The 25,314-nt window shown below is 40.5% G+C and overlaps 2 protein-coding genes across 2 annotated transcripts in view; both read right to left on the bottom strand.

Annotated features, from left to right (window-relative positions):
- LOC142492542 (uncharacterized) overlaps positions 1-25,314 on the bottom strand; it is a 177,004-nt gene that overhangs the window by 108,955 nt on the left and 42,735 nt on the right. The window lies entirely within an intron of this gene.
- On the bottom strand, positions 20,598-23,848 carry LOC142491845 (uncharacterized). Its single transcript, XM_075594662.1, has 3 exons — positions 23,470-23,848; positions 21,997-22,074; positions 20,598-21,631 (listed from the first exon to the last, which is right to left on the bottom strand). Exons 1-3 carry the CDS (start codon positions 23,744-23,746, stop codon positions 20,598-20,600), a joined length of 1,389 nt encoding a protein of 462 aa, XP_075450777.1. The 5' UTR covers positions 23,747-23,848.

The raw sequence follows: 25,314 nt of genomic DNA on the forward strand, positions 1-25,314 counted from the left end.
TCTGATAATCGCGGGCAGATGCAGGTTTTTTGGTCCGGAGTGAATTGCGTTATTTTAGCGCTCGTAATATTAGCATTTTATTATCGCTGTCTGCAATACTGAAATACCGTCTAAAAACTCAGGGTGGCGTTTGCGAGCTGTTGTCTTGGAAGTCTAATACTTTAGCAGTTCAACCTACGTCAGTACACAGTCTGTGTGTGCGCGCGCAGTAATTGTAAATTTGCATATTTGCATATTTACTGTATACTGTACATGCATTTGCACTGCTGTATGTCTCATTTGAAAATTGTTGAAACGCATAGGCGTGTACAGTACTGTAACAGTTTCACATTTTGGCATATACAGCGCTCTCCCCTCGCTCACCCCTGCACACACACAGGATAATGTACTGCACTGCAGGGTATTTCAACTTCTTATCTTCTCTACAGTGCAGTACACCTCTCCCACACCATTCCTTTGAATGTGTGTCTTTCTGGTTTCAATCACATTCCTGCTTGACAGCTGATGATTACTGCACATGCGTCTAAAAGTCCACCACTGCTTGCTTGAGTAAGTGACCAAAAAAAAAAAAAAATCTCCTTATTTTTTATTTTTATTTTCTCAACAAGCCTTCAAAAAACATCTTGATATTACGATATTCAATCTGTGCTGTAGCTTTTGACTGCGACCCTGTGCGTTTGACTGCACATGGTTGATTTGTTGTGCTTTTTATGTACTGTATTTGGGGGTGTAGGGATTATATTATTATGATGAACTGCCTTTTGAAATTATGTCATTTCTTTCAACTGCAAAACACACAAAATCCACGGGGAGCATGGGGAGGAAACAAAAATAAATTTAAGTGCAGCAAAAAAAGGCAACGTGGAAAAAAGCCTTCAAATGACTTGGCTCTTTTCCTTCAAATGACTTGGCACTACCCCTTCCAGTGGGTTCCAGAGCAGGGGGTGAAGCTGTATTGATTTAAATTTTATCACATTATCACCTATTTAAGATTTTGATTAGTCACTTATTATTAGTGTTCACTTTTTATTTGTTTGCGCCTTATTTCACTTTACCACTATACAATTTCTTTCAACTGCTGCACAGCTACAGTAATCCTTATGCAGCTGTACCCTGTACTCTCCTCCCCCACGAACACACAAAGGGCTCGCTCAAGGATTTGAAACTCTTATCGACAGACACCTCTACAGTCATTCATTTTCTGAAGCTTGCCATTGTGTTTTTAATCCGTCCCTAACCGAGCGTCACCTTACTATGCCTGCGTGTAATCCTCTTTGAGATGGGAGCTAGCTGATTACTGCGCATGACTCACCCAAACCCCCCCCCACCCTTTGAGGCTTTGTTTACGGTAACACTTTGGAAAATCCCTTCTCGAATTTGATATGTAAATCTGATTTGCACAGCACTGAATTGAGAATTGAGAATTGAGAGTTAAAAAAAATCATTAACTGATTCATGTTGTTTTGTCATTCTTTCTTTTTCCTTGGTGTACTGTAGGTGTGTGTGTGTGGGGGGGGGTTGTTGAGAATGATAATGATTATTATGAAGGTAAATAAATATTTATTTTGTTTTATCAGGAACAAAAACAACAAATATAAAAATAACCATGAATAATACTGTACATAATGCAGTCTTTATTAAGTTCTTCTGTCAGATGAAAATTGAGGACCGGTGGATAATCATGAATAATGCACATTGATAATAATATTAATTAATAATATATAATATATAATAATATGTATATATAGTAATATAATTTTTTCTGTCTTTATCTTCTTCCTTATTCTGTGTACAGTACAGTAGTTCATTGAAAGAGGAGAGGTTTTGTGTACATCATGACTGCAGTTTAGATACTGTACACTTAACTGTACAAACAGTTCACAGACTTTACACGATACCCCCCCCCCCCTCTCTCCCAGGCCATCCTTTTTTTTCTGAAAAGACAAGAAAACAAAAAATTAGTGCAGTTATGTGCATACTGTATTATGGCATTGTATGCTGTGTAGTACTGTCAAACTGTTAAATACTTTGTAACCAGATGTCTGGTGCTGCTCTCTCTGGAAAGAAAAAAATTGAGCAGTTTCTGTAGGTGCATACTGTATTATGGCATTGTGTACTGTATAGCTAATCCATATTGGACTACAGTATGCAGTTAGTACTGTCAAACTAGTCTATACTGGAATTACAGTATACTCTGACTACTAGGAAAGAAAAAATCTGTGCCATACTGCACCGACACACTTTATTCGAGCAAATACCCGGTATGTACCTGGCAGATACCTGGAATGCGCCACTCCTCACCTCTAACAAGCCCCGTTGCATTTGCCTTCCCAGCCTGGGTTCATGCCTGGCTGATGGGCGGCTGATCTGTTAAATGATAATGATTAGGATTTAATAGGCTGCAATGCTTCGCGTGTCTACCAGATGGCATAAATTCATGAATTGTAATGCAGTATATATATATATACTGTGCAGTATTGCAGCCAGCAGGAATAAAATGCTTCAATCCCTGCTTGGAAAATAACTCAATGCACTCGGGCAGAAAACAGTCACAAACCTCAATACACCCGGGTATACCCGAATTCGTGGGACTAGCCAAGCTCGAATAAAGTGTGTCGCCAGTGTACTTACCTGTATCATACTGTACTTACAATACAACAGTACAGTACTATACCATACTACATTCCTGATGCTTGCCCATTACGCGCGATCACAATGGGCAACACAGTCGCAATATGGTCAATATATTTATTTCATCGTTCCACGGTGAGTACATCGTTCCAAAACTCAGTATGCCTTGCGCTAACTCATTCTTTTTGGAGGGTTTCACGACTTTTCGGATATGGTGCTTCAGCTGATGCCAGACCATTTCGATCGGATTGAAGTCTGGCGATCTGTCATTGGAGGGGGAAAAAAAGGACATTTAGTTTAAGAGATACAGTACACAGTAAAACAGTGGGGAAAAATGAGACACAGTTACCGCACTTCCTCCACTGGCGTCTTCACCCAGTTGATACCGCGCTCAAGGATATGCGCTGTTGACGCGGTGTGCTTCGGATCATTGTCCTGGTAGAAACGGTGACCATCCGGGAACTCACGTGTGATGTATTCCACAATCTCAGGCACAATTTTGTCTTGGAAGAAAGCTTTATTCATGATTCCTATAACAAGAAAAGAAAAGTGCTCAAAAAACTGCACACTAGTACAGTACAGTGCGTAAGGCAAAAGCGTGTGACATACATTTTACTGTACCTTCAAAGATGACGATGCTTCCTGGTCCACGCCAAGAGATGGCACCACACACATGCATCTTCACTGGGTGTTTTGGACGCAGCTTCATAGATATGCGACCTTTTTTGTGAAATGCAAAGGTGGCAAATCTCTCCAGCTAAACAGTAGACTCGTCAGTGAAGATGCAATCCTGGAAAGTTTCTACACTGTCGATCCATGCCTGGGCCTTGACCACTCTCTTGATTTTGTTAACGTCCCTTATCATGGGGTACGCTCTGTAATGACAAGGAATAAATCATTTTAGAGGTACAGTACAGTTTCTTAAACAACACTTTTACCTCTTCTACTGTCCAGTACTAACCTCACACGTCCATATTTCCATCCAATTCTGCGTCTCATCTTCTTTATGCTGGTCTCGAATACAGTGAGATTGTGATTTTGCTGCAGAGTGTATTTGACCCTTAATGCACTCTTCTCATCATTCTCACTTATTTTGTCGACCAGAAGAGTTGTCTCCCTACAATGTACAGAAAAACAACAATACGGTAAGTTACAGTGCAGTAGGCCATAAGCACAGCACATCATTTGCAGTAAAAATAGTATACAATTAGATAGATCTACACAATATATTGTTCTATTAATATGCAGAAATATAAACAATATATATATATATATATATATATATATATATATATATATATATATATATATATATATATATATATATATATATATATATATATACTGTTGTTATATAAATATACCGAAATAACTATATAATTAGATAGATCTACACAATATATAGTTCTATTAATATGCAGCAATATATTATATATTACTGTATTATATAGTTATATAAATATACTTACGTGTTAGTTACCGTTGCTGTCCTCGTTTTTCTTGTATTTCCGTGTGCATGATAGCACACGGTGGTTGATAGCACAACGAGGCCAGAAGCAGCTAACCAGCGTTGGATATCTGCAATTCGGTGTCCGCTCGTGTACATCTCCTTAATTCTCATGCTGAGATCCTTTAAAATCTTTTTAACAGGCATTGCTGCGAGTAGAAAGAAATACAAACACAAGAATGTATATTCGATGTTTAGTCGATGTGTATTCAATGTGCAGTGAATCCACAAAATGGATGGTGTATTTATACGTTAATGACTCACATAAGAGTACGCCCACTTTCAAAACCTCATCGTCATGCATAAAAGGTTATACACTTTGAATAGCCCACCACTCGATGATCTTTATCTGAACTTGCCCTTGTCCAGATACTGTATCGTGCCATCTGCTTCCATGGGTCAACCCTGATTCTACGGACGCAGGAACCAACTCGCCTCTGTCGTGCCTGTCATGCAGAAAAAGCGAAAGGCGGCGGCGACAGCCTTTTTCCAAGCCAAGGACAAAGCGACAGGCTAAGGCTAATAAAGAAAACCTTCTGCTGACCCCAAAGGCTAAGGGTTTTAATACACGTAAGCCTTATTATGTCAAGAAGAAATACGGTGATGTACACACAACGCAAAACAAATGGCAGCCAACCCATCGAATCCGCAGGCCACTTCCTCGTTTATGCTTCGACGACTCTGCCGCTTCTCTCCCGGAAATCTACAGCCCATCTTCTCCACTACTCGTCCATGACACTGCCGCCGCTCTCCCGGAAACCCACAGGCCATCTTCGCCACTGCTCTTCGACGAGGCTGCCGCTGGTGCCCCTGAAATCCACGGGTCACTTTCTCCATTGCGCTTAGATGACTCTGCCGCTTCTCGCCCGGAAATCCACAGGTCACTTTCTCCATCCCTTTTCGACGACGCTGCCGCTTCTCCTCTCCCGGAAATCCACAGGTCACCTCCTCCACCCTTCTTCGACGACGCTGCCGCTTCTCTTCTTGGAACCCCCATCTCATCCTCCATAGCACGCATCCACCCAGATGTCCACAGCACGCCATGCACAAGAATCAGCTCGTTAGACCGCATGCTGAATGGGATAAGTGTGGATATCACCGGGAACTCTATTGTGCTAGCAAAGATAGATCTGCTTCTGGAGACCATGCTAACTATGGATCAACGGATGGAGAAGATAGAGACTGACACAGAGGGGATACATCATTTGCTCGGTGTTTATGCCCCTGTATCCCCGACGCCGGAGCAGGAGGGTGGCATGGATGTGATGAATGGGACCTTCGACCACCTTCCATCAGCAAGCGCACCCCCTCCACCAGAAGATTTTGTGTACATGTATGCCATTGAAGAGGAGGATAACATGACAACCCCGTCAAGACCACGCCAGGAGACAACAAGGCGACCAAGACAGGAGGAAAGCTTCCTCCCAGACAACCTACCCTCGCCCGCCGCCACAAGCACACCCGTTCACAGAAGCACACCTGCTCACAGAACCCAACCTACACACGCTTGCATCGAGACAGTGCCCGACATCATCCTGCGCGAGCTGCCCCAGCCACTCAGGGAGAAGTATAGGGTGATGAGTGCTGTTTACCCCAGAAGTATGCCATGTTAATTTTTTTAAGCACCACATGTCCTACTTTTTGTACTGCGGGTAGGCCTACAATGTGAACTACGAAGGAAATCGTGAAAAAATTGTGCTTCCTGAAAATTTAAGAAGGACTATTGTGGAGGAATTGCGGCACTATTTTTCAATTACAGATCCTTTAATGAAAAGCGTTCGAGACTCCATTAATGGCATTTTGCGCCATACAAGGCATCGGCCCTGGAAGGACAATCTGGTGGGGTACGCCTTTGCGTGACTGTTCAACTGTTGTTTATTTTTTGACTTGTGTTGAAAAACCTCTTATGGCGCTGAGGATGAATGGATGGAACAGAGTCTTGTACAGAGATTTCTTCTTGTAGGAATACCTCAGAGAGGGAGACAAGAGATATACAAGAAACACCACAATAGTGTATTACCCTTTAGACAATATAAGACATAGTAATTTGAAGTATAAAGAGCATTTAATAATTAAAACAATTGTATCTACAATTGATATAAAACATGAACTGTGATAATAAACAGTAGATGATCTTCTGTTGAATAAACGAAAATGAAGGCTTCCAAGCGCTTGTGCTAAATGAAGCCGTGCTGCTCCGCCAAGAGTACAACTGAAATCCTACTCACCGTCCTTGAGTAGGACATGTGCAGTGGTACGGGGTCTTTTGCCAGGTGTTGCCGTCTGCTGTGGGGTGCCGGACGTCTGCTCGATGCGTGCGGGGAGATTTCCTGGTGTACTCGTGGTCTCAAATCAGCCGAGTGAATTGCAAGCGTCTCCTTCGCTGACGTCACCACCGGATTGGTACAGCTACGGTGTCCCTGGATGACCACAAACCTTCCTACGCGTTTCGAAACACCTAATCACGTGTTTCTTCGTCAGGGAATGGTTGCTACAAGGGTTGAGCTTCCTTATATACCCCCGAGATTCTAATTGGGTGATGGGAACACCCAGATTAACGGTCCAAAATGTAACAAGTCCTTTGATAATTGACCTAACACTGTTGTTAGTAAGAGAAAGTTATTGAGTCAAAAATGCATTAGCCACGATGATAGCTGCAGGGATGAGTGCCTTCCAAGGATGACTTACAGAATGATTTACAATAGAAATGGTGTATATAACAGATTCCATATACATATAACGTCTGGTATGCATGTTTTCATTCTCACTGAGACCCAATTTAATTAATTTAATTAAACCCTATTTAATTAAACCCTATAAAGGGGAAATAATGCACCATAATTAATTGGTATGTGAATGTTAATCAGGGTGTCAGTGTGAATGGGACATACTATCCAAGGCCACACGTGTATGGAGTACAATACAAATTGTGCATATTACAATGCTGGTCTTTTAACAGTTGCAAATACAATTATATCACCAATTTATCTACAATACAGAATCTTATATCTACAACAAAATTGTATATATAAAGACATTTATGTCTATCTAAAACAATGTAGTTGCTATTCAGACAATTATACAGTTAATCAATTAATTAATTCATTAGTGCCAGAAAAATGACATATTTGATGTTGTTTGACATCAACAAATATCATTTTAAACTACGGTTCATATTTATTGGACCTATTTAGAAAATGGTCAGGTTAGAGAGACACATCTTGTATAGGTGGAACATTTTATTAGAATCAAGTGAAAATTAGTGAAATGTGTGTAATAACTAATTTCTACATGAATGTTAATAAACAATATTAAAATTAATAGTGAATCTATTTTATTCCCAATTGATCCTATGAATGTGTAAATACAAGTGTAAATAATGAAAGAAAAAAATATATATAAGCTGTGATAAGGTATGAAATTTATTAATGTGTTATCATAGTTATATGGTTATTATTAATGGTGATTTTCTATGTGATTATGTGATATTATATGATGTTGGCTGGCGTAATGCATTTTTGACTCAATAACTTTCTCTTACTAACAACAGTGTTAGGTCAATTATCAAAGGACTTGTTACATTTTGGACCGTTAATCTGGGTGTTCCCATCACCCAATTAGAATCTCGGGGGTATATAAGGAAGCTCAACCCTTGTAGCAACCATTCCCTGACGAAGAAACACGTGATTAGGTGTTTCGAAACGCGTAGGAAGGTTTGTGGTCATCCAGGGACACCGTAGCTGTACCAATCCGGTGGTGACGTCAGCGAAGGAGACGCTTGCAATTCACTCGGCTGGTTTGAGACCACGAGAACACCAGGAAATCTCCCCGCACGCATCGAGCAGACGTCCGACACCCCACAGCAGACGGCAACCCCTTGCAAAAGACCCCGTACCACTGCACATATCCTACTCAAGGACGGTGAGTAGGATTTCAGTTTTACTCTTGGCGGAGCAGCACGGCTTCATTTAGCACAAGCGCTTGGAAGCCTTCATTTTCGTTTATTCAACAGAAGATCATCTACTGTTTATTATCACAGTTCATGTTTTATATCAATTGTAGATACAATTGTTTTAATTATTAAATGCTCTTTATACTTCAAATTACTATGTCTTATATTGTCTAAAGGTTAATACACTATTGTGGTGTTTCTTGTATATCTCTTGTCTCCCTCTCTGAGGTATTCCTACAAGAAGAAATCTCTGCACAAGACTCTGTTCCATCCATTCATCCTCAGCGCCATAAGAGGTTTTTCAACAAACATCTTCCCAATCTGGTTGGAAGATCCCAGATCAACCCCCCAAGGCAGCTCAAGGACGACCTTCATCCAAAGACTGTATCACAGGTTTTGTTCCCTCTGTTTGTATAATTATTATTACACTAGCGCTCATCTACACTTATCATTTTACCCCTTTTATTTTTTGACTTGCTGTATTTGCTGTAAATAAAGGAGATGATGCGTGTTTTACTTACTGTACAGGCAGGCGAAGGAAAGTTGGAGCACAACTGTGGACAGTGAAAAAAGAAAAAACTGCAAGAGAGTGTGTCCCATAAAAAGAAAATATTGAATGAATCAAGGCATCAGGTACAAAAACGAGCCCACGGGCCCCACCAACGCGTTTCAAGCGTTTTTGTACCTGATGCCTTGATTCATTCAATATTTTCTTTTTATGGGACACACTCTCTTGCAGTTTTTTCTTTTTTCACTGTCCACAGTTGTGCTCCAACTTTCCTTCGCCTCCCTGTTTGGATTCCATGGAAAAACGGAAGCACACACCTGAGGAAGAACATCACAGAAGACCATACAGATGTGAGTAATATTACTCTTGCACACCTTTTCATTTGTCCACATCGATGCATAATGCCTGGACACTAGCCAGTGGGAGTTGTTACTTATCCTTAGTGGAACTCCATCCAGCTATTCGATTTACGGTGGATTTAGGTGTTGTTCATTATGTGACCATTGGTCTGTTCATTTTAGTAATACTCCAAAGGACTCACACAGTGAGGATTCAGTCTATTTAGGTGTAGCAGGCTTCCCCCTAGCCCCTTACCACCACGGTAGCCATCGCGCATGCGCAGTAAAGATAGCGCACGCGGTCCCAATGTTACAGAGGTCCTGAGTGGACTACAATTCCAAGCAGCCTCTGGGGATTGCCCTTTCACCCACATCACGTGCAGCCAGCCAGCAAATAGGGTTTTGCAGCTTCTTCTGTGGAGGAAGGATACAATGTTGCAGGGACCACGTTTGTCAGTTGGAGCTGGAAGCAGGAAGGGAGAGGAAGGGTGTAGGGAGCAAGTGGCTCCTGCACCAGGTAAGGTAGTTCCCCAAATGCCAGGCAGGCCCCAAACCCCACCAGGGTAGGGGGTAAGTACTAAGGGATGGCCCCTAGGTAAGGGACCCTGCCCTTAGCAGTGTGTGAAGTGTGTAGTCTTGTCAGTGTCACAGCTGTCAGAGCTGTGTGTGCTGACAAGTAGGCACAGTGTGTGTTTGCAGCATGGTTGCTGCAGGTACTGGTTGAGTGCAGTGTGTTTGCTGCAGGTACTGTGTGAGTGCAATGCGGTTGCTGCAGGCACTGTGTGAGTGCAGTGTGTTTGCTGCAGGTTTAGGTTGAGTTAGTCAGCGCCAGGAGCAGCCAGGGGAAGGAGGTAGGGTGCAGGAGTCAGTGACTCCCAGCACTAGGCCAGCAGTCCCCGAGGCCTGAGATAGCCCTGAGCCACCCAGTAGAGTGAGTTGTGTCAGGGACAGGCCCCAGGTTAGTGTCCCTGCCCCTTACCATTCAGAGCCAGTTAGGGGCCCAGCGGACGCGGCGCGTTCATCCAGAGGTTTGGGCTCAGACCTTCGCTGTTACTGCAGCAGCCATCCGGGTGGGATCGCCACGGACGGCAGTTCCTGTGTTCATCCACCATCGGATCCTTTGCGAAGCTCCGTTGCAGGCCCGGGCACTGGAGTGCTTGGCAGGTAACCCTCACCAAGTGCACCAATGATATTATTAGATTCACACGGGACCAGTCATACATATCCATCTCACTTGAAGGGTGGGAGACATATTGTGTGGGGTTACTGGACACGGGGTGGGATCATCTGGTGAATGGGGTAGCGTCCTGCGAGACGCAGTAGTTAGTGTCTCCTCTAGAGAGGGACACCTGTTGATTTGTTGATTGTTATGCATGAGTACAGTTACACTAGTAAAGGTATTGGTTGTTATCCATACTGTGTGTTGAGTGATATATATTGTCCTGCGAGGAAGCACTCCCCCTCTGGTGGGAGCTATCGCAGGTGGAGACACTGCACCGAGTACAGGGTTACTCATATTATACTTGCCCCAGGTTCCCAGTGGCGGAAGCTCATCTCTCCTGGTTGCCAAAAAGGTACCGCACCACACATAGAAGTAGTCAGAAACACCTTCCCACCCCAATCTCACTTAGGGGGGTAAGAGGGCTAAATAGGCTTGCATGTGATATTGATCTGTGTTTGAGCACCATACAGCTTCTTTTCTTCTTTTTACTTACTGTACACACAGGACCTGCACAATTCCAGTCCCGAGGGCCGCAAACAGGCCCGGTTTTCAAAGGTTATCCTGAAAACTGGGCCTGTTTGCGGCCCTCGAGGACTGGAGTTGTGCAGGCCTGACTGACTGTTCTGTACACCATCCTACTGTAAATGTTTTGACTTGCTGTACTTTAATAAAGGAGATGTTGCGTTGTTTAAATTTTCTGAATAAAGATTTTTTTTTAATAACAAGATGTGACTATAAACCATACTGACTGACTGTAAATGTTTTGACTTTCTGTACATAAATGTTTTCACTAGCCGTAAACCATACACCTGTTGATGTTTTGAATTGCTGTGCACTTAAAATGTTTTTACATTGTACAGTATTTGTAAATAAATGTTTTTGTACTTACTCCACCAATAAAAGAAAATGTTGATTTGTTTTAAATTGTTCCATTGTCTCCTTTTATACTGTAACAAAATACAGTGTTTCTAGAATGTACAGTACTGTCTACATATGTACTGGATTACATGTAGAATAAATGCATACATTTTATTTTCTCGGGTTTATTATACAGTATATATAAAAAAGTATTGTATACGGTCTGAAAACATCAGCATACTGTTTCAGGTATTTTATCCTGATCAATAACAATGGCCACTAAACTGTAGACTCCGGTACGTGGTTTTTTAAATCCAATTCAGCAATGTGCAGGCAATGTTACACAAAGCGATATTATCCATTGAAATCCCTCCATTTCCGTTTTCCGCATGAGATGACAAAGTTTTCTTTTCTGAGGAAAAACAAAAATAAAAGTTTTACTGTAATGGTCAGTCTCCTAAAGAAGTTCCCAGTCAGTCCCACCAATAATTTTCTCCGGGGGCGTCTCCTGTTCACATGCGCATAGTATCTACTACAATTTGTTGTTTGAGACTATTTCAACGTACATTCACTGACACGGACGCTAGGTATTGATTATTTAATTTATTCTTAATGCACAATACACGACGTTTTGGTAACATATGTTTTATGTAAATATATTAAAAGTAAAATTTTAAATCAAGTAGGAGTGCAGTATAGTGGATTCTTTTAGGAGACACATCCATTTTGTGTTTTCCTTCCCCCCTTTTCTGATTCACTAATCAGTTCACAGTTTGCACCCTCTTTTTGGATTACCATTTATTCACTCATTATTTTGTTTCAATTGGTGTGGTTCTGTGATCACTCCCTAACCCTAGCATTGCTTGCCAGCGACTGACGTTTCTTACTTGGTTTTAACACGACCTTTCGCCTTTTGCCGTCTGCATGGTCATAGATACGGGAAAAACCCGGTGATACACACCAATATCCTCAAATAAATTCGGGATCAATACGAAAAAAACATGGATCGCTACATAAATTTTTCCTTTTTGCACGCTTCCACACATGAGGATCTGGCAATAATTTGTAAAAGTCAAAGTTTTTGCTAAAATACTGATAAATTTGAACAACTGTTGCCATCTTATCATCTGTTGCATTAATCGCAGCCCATATTAAATAAGCGTAACTTCTGTCGTGTTTTTGGAACACGGGCTGTACTTGTACACTCATGGCGGGACTCTCTGGACAATAACCAGAAACTGGTGCTTGTCTTTCTTTATTGTGAAAAGCCTAAATTGATACATTATTGTAACCTCTTCCTTCAGTCACGCGAAGAATAGCAACCAATTAAATCCGAACCATTCTCAATAAACACATCAACTGCGCATCAACCGCACATCAACCGCGGCTGTGAATGCAACATGAATGCGGTATGAATGCGGCATGAACGCGGTGAAGTGTGTGGCATTCGAAAAAAAAATCCTGGAAAAATGCGGTGATGTTGGAGAATAATAGGGGCCGCGACAGTACACACAATGTTTCACAATTACAGTCAAAATACACTTACTGGAATGGGGGCAAACAGATGGGGGCAAACAAAATAATTTGTTTCCAGAACTAAGGGCCTCATGCAGTAAGCGTTGATAAGGGAATTATCACCATTTTATAGCCAAAATTGGGTTTGAGATTCAGTAAGCGCCGATAAGTGCTTGATTTCGCCAGGTTTCGGAGCCGATTATTTTGTTATGGCCAGTCGGCTGCCGATAAGCCTGTTTTCGCCACTGATCGCCACTTTTTTAAATCGGCTGGATTCAACAAAAAAAATCAGCTTATCGGGGCTGATCGGCACTACGAAATTGAGATGTTATGGCCGATTTCTCCCGCCAACTAAAGTTGGCAGTTTGGACGGGAGAACGATCGCTAAGGCTGCCGGAACGGCACTTAGAAAAAAAAAATCTTCTGTACATCAATGGAGTCAATGGAGCGGGGACGTATAACAGTATAGTACTGTTTACGTTTCATTGCTCACAATACAAACGTCATTTGCATTACAGTGTGGGGGGCATTCCCTGCATTGTGTCACGGCTGACGTGTATTATTTGCATAACATTATACTTTTACATGTTTTCAGCATTTGCGGGTCACATTACTCATCATGTGATGATGTGGCAAGGGAAAATACTATACTCAACTCTTAAAGGAGAACCTCACATCATAGCACACATTTTACTGAATTGATCGACAATTGTTTACATGATGTTACACATGTCACACATGTCACACATACACCGTATATTCATGTTCCTTTACATTACACAATGCTTGTAATGTGTCACGCATCTTTAAACCTTCATGTACATCTAAATTCTCATGTTTACATCTAGGTTTGGTCCTCCCTATTTTCATGACGTCACTTATTGGACGCGCAATCACATTGCATATTTACATTATAACCGTTGCATTACAAGCACTTCAACCTAACTTATACGCACATGTACAGTAATTCATCATTGGGACACCTTGTAAACTCATTCTATAGCAACTATCCTCATTACAGAAATGCATGCATATGCACACGACTATTCATTGTTGGCAACATGTCACAATAACATGGCTAATTACACATGTTACACAAAACTTTTCCCACATCAATCTCAGCCTTTTTGTCTCATTACATGACTGACTCTTGCGTTCACAAGTTTTACATGCATTGCACATGCAACTATTTATTTGCAAGCAATGTTTGTACAAAGCATCACGTCACATCATTGGCAAATATCATCATTCCCTGCAGAATACACACAACAACTGCACACAGCTTGCCACACAAGTACTTTATTATGTTAATGTAAAACCTTGCATTTTACTATGTCACCTGACATCATCACATACCTATTTAAAGGACGCCCATTACCTGCTCATTCACAGCTACTCATTTCAAAATGTTGAGATTGTTTAGGAGACGGAGGAACATTCTTTTCTATGACATGCTTGATGATGAAGACAATCATATAGGGCAAGGGAGGGACACACCGAGGGACAGTGACAGGGACAGTGACGCGGATACGACAGGGACAGGGAGAGGGACAGGCCGAGGGACAGGGAGAGGGACAGGAGATCAGAGGAGAAGACAGAGGAGACAAGTTGTGCCTCGTCCGCGTCTGTACAGGGAGAGAACCCTGTTAGATGGGATGAGTGAGGAGGAGATTGTAAGTCGCTATCGTTTGAGTTCAGCAGCAATCTTAGCTCTTTATCAGGAGTAAAGGGGAGATTTAGATTTTTTCACAGCCAGAGGTCGTGCAGTCCCTGGGCTTGTTAAAATGCTGTGCTCATTACATTATCTTGCTTCCGCGTCATACCAGACAACTGTGGGCATAGTGGGCGGGGTCTCGCAATCTACATTCTCGCGGGCCTTGACCCAGTTTCTCTATGCACTCAATAGACGCGCTAGGAATTATATTCATTTTCCTACAGAGGCGACAGAGTGGCTGGAAGTCAGGACTGGCTTTTATAATATAGCAGGGATACCATGTGTGCTGGGTGCAATCGATTGCACACATGTTGCTTTGATTGCACCTAGTTAGAGTGAGCATGTGTACCGCAATCGGAAGCACTACCATTCACTCAATGTACAGGTGGTATGTGATGCGACGATGAGGATAATGCATGTGGTACCCAAATTCCCTGGTTCCAGTCACGATTCCTCTATCCTGAGGAACTCTTCAGTCTTCCATGCGTTCGAAGAGGGACATTTTGAACATGGTTGGCTGCTGGGTGAGTACACATTTACATGTTATAACACAAAACACATTTTTATTTAGGAATGTTGGCATTGTACAATTTGATCACTAATGTCAGCTTATGTGTGCTCCATTCATTATAGGTGACTCAGGATACGGAATTAGGCCGTGGCTCTTGACTCCGGTGCTAAACCCTCAAACTGAAGCAGAGGCGAGGTACAATGCAGCCCATATATCTACAAGATCTGTTATAGAGAGGACATTTGGCCTACTCAAGACCAGATTTAGGTGTCTGGACAGAACTGGTGGGGCTCTTCTATACAAGCCTCAAAAAGTCTCTGATATTATCCTTGCCTGTTGCATTTTGCACAATGTTGCACTCAGGCACAATGTACAATCAGACCTAGCTGAGCCTTTGGTAGACGAGCATCCCACCCATGTAGCTGCTGAAAATGAACAAACAGCCAGTGGTGGCCAGACACGCCAGAATCTCATCAATTCATTTTTTTCTTGTAAGTAAAAACATATATGTTCCAAGTTCTACTTTTATACTTACATTATGTTATCTTAACAATAATGTTTTTTTATATAACCTTCTGTTAGGACACAGATGAATATGGGTTGCACACCTTTCTTTTCTCTGCTGTGTGCACAAAGGGATGTGGCACCGGTATGTTATTGTTGCACAGGTTATATAATCCCTCTTCAATTGTACTTTAGTTGTGTGTATGTGAATACAACTGGGGTAACAAAGCACTAATATTTTAGCATTGTGTTGTTCCTTATGCTAAGACAATACACATATTATGCCCATACTCATTCATGCTTCTAGTATGCTTACATACAATGTTATTGGTGCAGTGTAACATGTACATCCATATGATGTGTACACCAGGCTCATTTACATTTTGAATGTGATTAAATATACATGGTGTTGCACATTTAACACCAAATACACACTTTGCTGTGTTGTTTACGGTACTGAAGATGGCATGTCAATGTTTGCAATTTATATATTGTTCCTTTGCATTATAGGTATATCTCCAGTATGACTGATCATGGTATGTATATTTGCTGACATCTCTCATAAGATGTGCCTACCTCAATCTTCCTATAATTATTTGAAGTAAAAACACAACATATTGTTTTAAAGACAAATGTAACATACATGTACTTTCTGTATCATGTATATGCATTTAGCTACTCTTGAGCTTTCATGTGCATTGTATTAGAAAATGATTACTCACATTTTATCACATTTTATGTATGTTTCCTTATAAATTCCATTCATGTAATATAGAGGTGTTTGGAGAAAAGGGGATAACTGTACTTATTTGTTTACTTACGGGAGCTCATTCATCACGGATGAAATTGACTGATCATAACACTCCATGCATGAATGCCTGTAATCACAACAATGCGTACTACATCTTATATTTAGCAATGTAGGTGTTTTTTAATGCTAGGAATTAATAGTCAACATGAATTTAAATTTGTGACATGTGTATGTATAAGTCACACGTGTGTGGATGTGTCCTACATGTACCAAGTGTAAAACTGTGAACAGAAAACACTATTTTGTTGCAAATGTTACTGTCATTTAGCATTTCTAATTTACCTATATGACAAATTTGGTAATATTTTTGCTATATAATTCACGTCACTTCATCATTATCATGATGATAATTATCAAGTATTCTCACAATTGTAACGTCAATCACGTGCACATTAGCATAGACACACTTTTTAAGACAACTGTTTGTGTCTGAATCAATTTGTGTAGGATCCATGTATAACACCGACAAATGATAACACCAGCTTTATTATGGTAGCTTATATCATCATATTGACTATACGATGTATTTTTAGAAAGTTTAATAAACACAGTAAACTATAGTTAGTTAGGTTAATGAAATATACACAGAAACGTACTTCATTACATGATGTTGATGTCATATTCAGAACATCATGCATTGTAGGGGACCACAACATCTGGCCAATAACATTAATTGCTACAGTCCCAAACCATTTTATCAACATACCCATGTAACAAGAGATTTTTAACAATAAAGGGCTAGTTGGTTGTAAGTGTCCTTTACATTGGGAGAAGGAGTGGCTCAGTGAGTAAAGACACACACTGGCACTGAGAGTTTGAAGCAGGGGAGTCTGGTTCAATTCCCGGTGTCGGCTCCTTGTGATCTTGGCCAAATCACTTTAACTCCCTGTGCCTCAGGCGGCCAAAAATAAATTGTAAGTTCCACGGGCCAGGGACCTGAGCCTGAAAAATGTGTCTGTAAAGCGCTGTGTACAACTAGCAGCGCTATACATGAACATGCTCATATTATAATTATTCTTATTATTCTTATTATTATTGTTACATAGTTTCGACAGTCATACGTTCCATTACACAATAGAATACACAAATGTGTTAGCAGAGTGGGAATGGTTGTTATATATAAAACACACCATGCCATAAAATGATAGTAGTCATTAAAGAACACTCAATAAAAATTCATGAGGCACTATTTTGCAACATCATTATGTTAATTAAGTGCTTATGCAATATAGGCATAAGTGTATCACATTTTTAATTGTTTGTTAATAAGCGCTGCAAGCAATATAAAATTAGTTCCATATGTAGTATAGTAGTCGGTGGCTCCTCCTCACAATCATCTCATATAAAGGTAGACTCTTCTGAAATCATACATTGATCCGATTGTATCTTCCCCGACATCTCTGAAATACAGCAAACACATGATGGTCAAAGATGGCACCTTACTATATATGTATCCGTGACAACGCGTTACACAGCTCTATATGATTGTGTACATACACACGTCACTCACTTATATTTTAGAAGTACAAGTGTACATCAGTATGTAATGTTTCCTTAAATTTGTAGCAGGCATAACTATGTATATGATGTGAACGTTGCCTGTATACTGAAAAATGTGCGCGCACATCTTAGTGTGCGCACGCACTTCAGGCTTGGCTGCACTAACTGTTTGCGCATGCGCAAAACAAAGCGTACGTTGTGCGTTCAATACAGGTTGAAAATATGATTAAACATACAATCTTTATTTCAAATACAATGAATACGAAACTACATTCGTTCTAAACGAGTACATCTGTATTCTTTTTAAACAGACGTGTTTGGACAGAAAGGACGGCCGATAACACAATGCGCAAATGCAATACGTGTGACGTCATGTTAAACCAGCGTGAAACGCACGCTAACACTCCTCCCACTCAATTAACATTCGGCTAACGCCCAGTGTACGCCCCCACTGTATGACACACTGCAGTTACCGTTACTATAACAAAACATGACAGCCAATAGGCTTTGAGGCGCGCACGTCGCTTGGGGGCGGGACTTACATCCGTAATCCTTTTTAAGGACGCCTTGGGCCATGACAAGGGTCCCACGTCATACGTGGTGGACCCGCTTTTAAATGTTGTAGATGTAGCATGATAACAAAACAGGTATGTGTTAGAGTTATGGTAAAATTTTGCTAATATGTTTAAAGTGATAGGAAAGTACGTATATTTATTCCGTCAGCAATGTGTACTACTCTTTCAGGTTCTACTATATTGTATTCGGAAACAATTTGTTTGTGATCGCTACATGTTATGCAGTCTGCTATGTTACGCTGTATCCACGCATTGAAAGGGAAAATGGTGGTTAGACAAAAAAAAAAAATGTAAACGCAGAGTCAACGCATAACGATTGTTATATTTACCATTCTTCTAGAATTAACTCTTCGTCTGCCTGCAACTTGTCACTCCTGAAATGCAAGGCATTTTCATCCACGCTTGACCCAAACGCTGAATCCAGTATGAAACACATCTCCTCCATGAAGCGCTCATAGGAATCGCCACTGCTTTCTTCAAACAATTGGTCGGGAGGTATGTTCATTTCTTCGGGTACCCATTCCAATGCATTTTCAGCTGAAAGGCTTGGTACAGAATCATAGTAGTTATGTTCATGTACAATGTGGGTTTCAGGAATGGAGGGTGCAGATATTGCAGCAGCTATCGATTCACACGGAACAGTAGTAGCGGATCCATTGCTATTGGCATTAGGAATAAATATGCCTTTAACCACAATATATGTGCCTTCTTTCACGGTGAAATGTTTTTCTTTGGCAATCTTCCAGAAACCATAGTTGTGTTCTAGCTTATCCTGCACACGTTCAAAAAAGTCATTTGTTGATAAAGTGAATCTTATTGATGAATTAAAATTGCGCGCATGCCGACGGTTTTGGTAATAAGGATATTTTGCTCGAATCAAATCATAGATTTGGCGTGTGCTTGCTTGATGTCCGCAAGTTGATAAAATAGCTTCTGAAATCATGTATTTATAACCTAAATTCGGATTCATAATTGTCACCAATTCATCAGCCATTGCAGAGTAGCACAAAAGATGTGTGCAGGTATCTGTTCTTTGCTCATCAAAATGAAACTGCTCAGTGGCTAACAAATTGCTGTGTTTCCTTTTCAAGGTCAACAAAAGTATAAACTGTAACTCCTTATTTCAAACGCCAAGTGGATTTCTAGTTATAATTGCTTGAACATTTGTGGTTAGTGATAGCCGCATGTGGGACAAACATGTATCCTTTTTTTATCTCGTTTTTGAAAACATTAGTACACTTTTCATTCAGTAACATTGAGTTTTCTTGCAAAATAACAAAGACCACTGTGTGAAAATAGTGCTTAGACAGCCATATCAGTAAATACACACACCTGCAAAATGAAATGTTTTTTTCCCACATACATTTCTGTGTGTATTTGAAAGTCTGGTTAAGTCCCTGTCTGCATGAGTTTAAATACGTGTGTATCTATATATATATATAAATATATCTATCTCATAAATAAATATATATATAAAGTGTATATTGTACTATATGTATATTGTGTGTATGTGTATGTGTATGTGTATGTGTATATGTATATATATATATATATATATTATATATAAAAAAATATTATTATTTTTTTTTTTTTTATATATATATATATTATATATATATATAAAAAGTAATATTTTTTTTTTTTTTTTAAATATTGCTGGAGTACACACAACATATTGATGGCAGTAAGTAGGCCTTGTATGAAACCTATTTAAATGGTGATAAACATGAGTGAATTAAGTAATAAACATTTGTTTGCGCCCAATAGTGTTAGAGGCTCACACTTAGTATAGTTGTCAAACATTAGGCCTGTATTATAAAAATACTGTGTTTTCACAAGGAAGCATGAAGTGTATGTTTTTTGTAAATACATCTATACCAGTTTAGATAGCACTATATATATACACACACACACACACACACACACAGTGTGTGTCTGTGTGTGTGTGTGTGCATATATCAATACATACTACATATATATTAGTATCAATTCAGAGATGTTCTTGAAACAAGAACACATAAATGATTAAAGGACAATATTACAATGGCCAGCAAAGGTAAGTAATATTTAACACAAAATCCTGCTGTACACGTACAAGAAAGATGTTTGCAGTTAAATAGGTGCTTTTATAATTGCATGAAAATAATATGCACATGCAATGATTACATCAATTAACACACCCAAATGCAATGTTTTGCTGCTAAGTCAATGGCAGCTTCTCTAAACTTAGCAACTGGCTCCTGGTGGACCATTACTGAACAGACGATTAAAACATAAATATTTATAACACTATTCATTAATTAGGAGTGTTCACATTTCCAAAACTTCACGTGTACAAGAACATACTTGAAAGTTTGGAAACAACACAGTCTTCAGCATACATACAATAGTAATTCGATAATCTGAAGTCAACAAAACAAGGCCAAAGACATATTTTCTGAATTATAACATTTATTTTTTTTGTTCCTTTTGCGAGCGAGTAACAGGCCTGCTTGTTGTCTCTTGAATTTTCCTTTTTCTTTTGCCACCAACTTTAGGCACAACAGAGCCACTTTGACTGGCCTCTGGCACTTCACGGGCAGGGCTTGTGGCCAGTGACTCACCTACAGGGCTTTTGGGCAGTGACTGTTCACCTACGGGGCTTGTGGCCAGTGACTCACCTACAGGGCTTTTGGGCAGTGATTCACCTACAGGGCTTTTGGGCAGTGATTCACCTACAGGGCTTTTGGGCAGTGATTCACCTACAGGGCTTTTGGGCAGCGATTCACCTACAGGGCTTTTGGCCAGTGACTCACCTACAGGGCTTTTGGGTAGTGACTGTGAGCAAGTTGGTAGACACTGCACAAGTGATGGTTGGTCTGTTTCATGTGTGTCTTTTGTTGTTTTTGACCAAAAACTGGTCAGTAGTAACTGCTTGTGTTTTGTTTTTGTGGGCTCCTTTGTAGGTGTCTGCTGCTGAATTTGTACAGATGGCAGCGGTAGGATGTCATCAGGAACCTGCACAGCAATGTCTGCTACTTGACCGGTAACATTTGGGCCTGGTGAATGAATATCAGATGAATGTGGTGAAAACTGACCTGCATGAACAGATCCTGGCTGGGAGGTGTTGAATTGTGGTACATTAGTCATTCTCCAGTAATTAGCTTGTGTTTGCTGAACAACTAATGCTTCGAATGAGGTGTTGATTTTTTGCAACTGTTTAGGCACTTCAATGAAGACTCTGTGGAGATGTGCCAATTGTGAAACTGTTTCTTCCTGCAGTGCAATCATCCTTTCCAGCACTGTCATGAAGTCAGAATGGCGACGATTTTCTGCTTCCACAATTTTTCCCTCAGAAGCTACAATTGCATCGTATGTCGTATTTGCTGGACGATTTGCCGGTAAAACAGTTTCAATTGGAACGTCTTCATGGTCACTTGCTTCTATTTGTGTGTGTATGGCGGTGGCGTCATCATCATCATCATCATAATCCTCTTCATCATGTTCTACAAATAAATGTACAAATTATTAAATGTCATGTTAATCTCTGCTGTGTTACTATGTAATTGTACTGTGTCATAAGTAACAACTAACATGTTTCCATACGTTTTATAACCTCACATTAAAAACTACCTTGACTTAAGAATAATGTTTGGACTCAGTATGAAATATGAGTGAATGAAAACTTGCTGTAAACTCAAAACTCCTACATGATAGTTAACATCACTAACACAATACAAGTTGCCTTACACTTCATTTTCACTGACACTAAGTAATCCTATTTAAAGAAGATGTGCAAAACAAATAATGAACATGACAACATAACATATAGAAGAGCACATATTATATGGCCACCAACTGATACACTCACCTTCTAGGTGTGTTGAGCTGGCTGACCCAGGTGAAGACACTTGTTCAGTCTCAGGTGACACATGTCCTTCAGGGGCAACTATATATAACAATAACATAAGTTTTACATTTACATGTGTAAATATTGAACAAACAGTTATTGTATGTTCTGTATTTATGAGTATCCAACAGCATCATTTCCTTAACCCAAAATGTGTGTGTGAAAGTGAACATAAATAGTTGTAATAACAATGTACATGCCTGTGTACTTAGAAGTTTTGAGTTCCCTAACATACAACATACTATGGTTCTGCAGTAATGCATGAGGAAAAATACATTAAATTTTTACATAAAAATCATATGTTGTGTAGTGATATCAGTATCATAATGTACATAACTATCATGAGATGACCATTCACAATGGTTATCATGAAGGTGGTCATATTGCAAAAAGTGTTGTTTTTGGTAGAGGATATGTGTGGTACATTAATATAAGATGTGGCACACATGAATGTGGCTGTGACTAAACAAGACAACACATGCAGTGTGTGATAATGTGTCGTTGATAGTAGTTCAACTATAGATATGAGTGAACTAATGTGTGACGTACGGTTTGATAAGTAATGAGTTGTTGGGGCATTTAGTAGCTAAAGTGAAGCTTTCAAATGAGTGTGATTAACTTCAGTTGTGCTAGTGAGGTTGTAAGAACGGTTTTCCCTTCCCCAAAAAGCCTAATCAGCCACACCTTTCAATTACTTGAAACAGGTGAAAATGGTGTGAACTAAGTTGCCCCTAAAATGAGGCTGTAATTAGTGTGTGTGCTGAACCCCACCCCCTCTGTTGAAGTGTATGCTGTGATGAGATATTAATTGCAGCTGCTTTAACACAATGGTAGATTAGCTAAATAGTCGTGTGCAGTTTTTAAGTTATGAAAACAATGACATAAAATATGATACGTGTGCCTCATTATGCTGTCTGTATATGACTTAAATCAAAAATGGACCTTTTCATTAACAACTATAGATGTGTTAGTGCAAGTGATGTTTGTAGGCCGTTGCATGCAATATATTTGATGCATGCTTAAAATAGGCAGTAATGTCATGTTTGTCGGAGTAAAATAAATAAAATACACAATAATATTCTACATATTTCTGTTCTGTACCTGTAGCTAGTAATAATTTCTCATTAACATGTGTTACACATGTGTACTACCCTGTTGTTCCCCATCTTCGCCCACCATCAATTGCTTCCACTGCAGCAATGCATTTTGGGAATTCACATGTAAATGAGCACGCAATGGCACGTGCTATATTAGTTACTGCTTTTAGTAGGACTACAACATATATGTCTATTTTGAGATATATATGTATACAGAATCAGACATATACATATATAGATGCAGGTATGCTTATATTGTGAAGACAGTATAAAAAGCAGTGTAACTATGCAAAATAACTGTAAGCAACGACACGCCTAGTACAGTAATATTTCTCACCTGGTGGAAATTGTGAGGGGTAAATTCCTATATCACGGTCACCAGGTAAGTCTTCCACGACGACGGGAAGTAATTTTGCCCGAAGCAGCTCCTCCAATGGACTTAATATGAGACGTTGTGGTGTGGGCCCACCTCCAGTGCCAGTAGCATGCACGCGTTGGTGTTGTATTTTCTTTTTCAATTTGGACCTAATATCATCAAATCTCTTGTGACAATTCCGCTTGTCCCTCACATGATTCCCACACGCATTGACACCAATGACTATTGTGTCCCACATTTCTTTTCTGCTTGCTGAACTTGTCCGCCCTTGAAAAACATATAAAATATATGAGGTAAATGAATAATAATATAAGCACCAGTTTCCTACACTGCTAGCTGTTCCAAGAGATAGCAAACATGCTGTTTTATGTGTAATATGTGAAGCACATGAGCATTCACTACTAAACCTATACATGTAAGCAAGGTTGCATTCATATTGTATGCAGTTATGGCAAATTGACCGCCTGTGTTTAGTTGTCCTTGTAAGGCATGATAAAAAGCTGTGTTTCCAGACTAATTAACATAGAAAGATATTGTGAAGCCATATTTGCATATGAACAAAACTCAGATGACCTAGGATCACATGTATTTGAATAATAAATGTAAATGTACACTTACCTAGTAAATGTCCATATATACTGTCATAGTGCTCCAGAATGCCAGTGACAAGAGCTGTATTTTCCTGGTCATTGAAGCGAGGATTACGTGGCTTCTCCACACGTTTCTTCCGAGCAGGTTTAGGGTCAGAGCTTGGCTGGTGCTGACTGGACTCTCCTTCTTCCAATGGAAGAGCCTCCAAAAGCTGCCCACCAGCAAGCACGCCACCACCATCCACCCCATCAGCAACTGCGCCACCAGCAGCACTCCCAGCACCAGCACTCCCACTCCTAGCACCAGCACTCCCACTCCCAGCAACAGCACTCCCACTCCCAGCACCAGCACTCCCACTCCCAGCAACAGCACTCCCACTCCCAGCAACAGCACTCCCACTCCCAGCAACAGCACTCCCACTCCCAGCAACACCACTCGCAGCACCAGCACTCCCACTCCCTGCAACACCACTCTCACTCTCAGCAACATCACTCCCCTGAACAGTACGTTCACTCCGACGCGTACTCCCACGAGTAGCACTCCCACTCCCACCAGCATCACACTTCCCACGCTTTGCGGGCATACTTCCAGCACTCACAAAAAACAGACAAGAAATGTACAGCCAATCACACGAAACACTTCCACATATAAAACAAGACAAAGATGTAAACAAAACAACAATGGACAAAGCTCACCCAATACACAACAAGTCTCTCAGTCAATATGCAAATGTTCAAACAGCCAGCTCTGTGCGTCTCTCTCTCTCTCACTCCCAACAACACAGAGAATGAATAGCAGTACACGTTGCCTTTAAATATGGCGCGCAATCCAAAACATGCTTGTTTCGCCTGATTCAGCAAGATTTGTGATTGGGCAACCTATCAGCACCCCGCCACGCACGCCGATACACCTGTGTGTGATCGGCTAATCATCGTGAGAGTGGGCGGATTTGTTTTCGGGTTGATTTTGAATGTATTCGGCACTTACTGCATACGGAGAGGAAAAAACGCCAATAACATGACTAATCGGTAAGATTGCCGATTTCACATAATCGACGCTTACTGCATGAGGCCCTAAATGTTGAAAAATAAAGTCTTTAGGAGTAATTTCCCAGGAGCGGGAGTTACTCACGAAATGGCTTGGAACTGTCCGGTCAGTGGCGCCAGTCACAACCGCTGTGTACTCTGACGGAGCTGCTTGCTTCGTTCTGCCACC

The sequence above is a fragment of the Ascaphus truei genome, chromosome 4 (genome assembly GCF_040206685.1).
Source record: "Ascaphus truei isolate aAscTru1 chromosome 4, aAscTru1.hap1, whole genome shotgun sequence".
In the NCBI taxonomy this organism is placed as follows: Eukaryota; Metazoa; Chordata; class Amphibia; order Anura; family Ascaphidae; genus Ascaphus; species Ascaphus truei.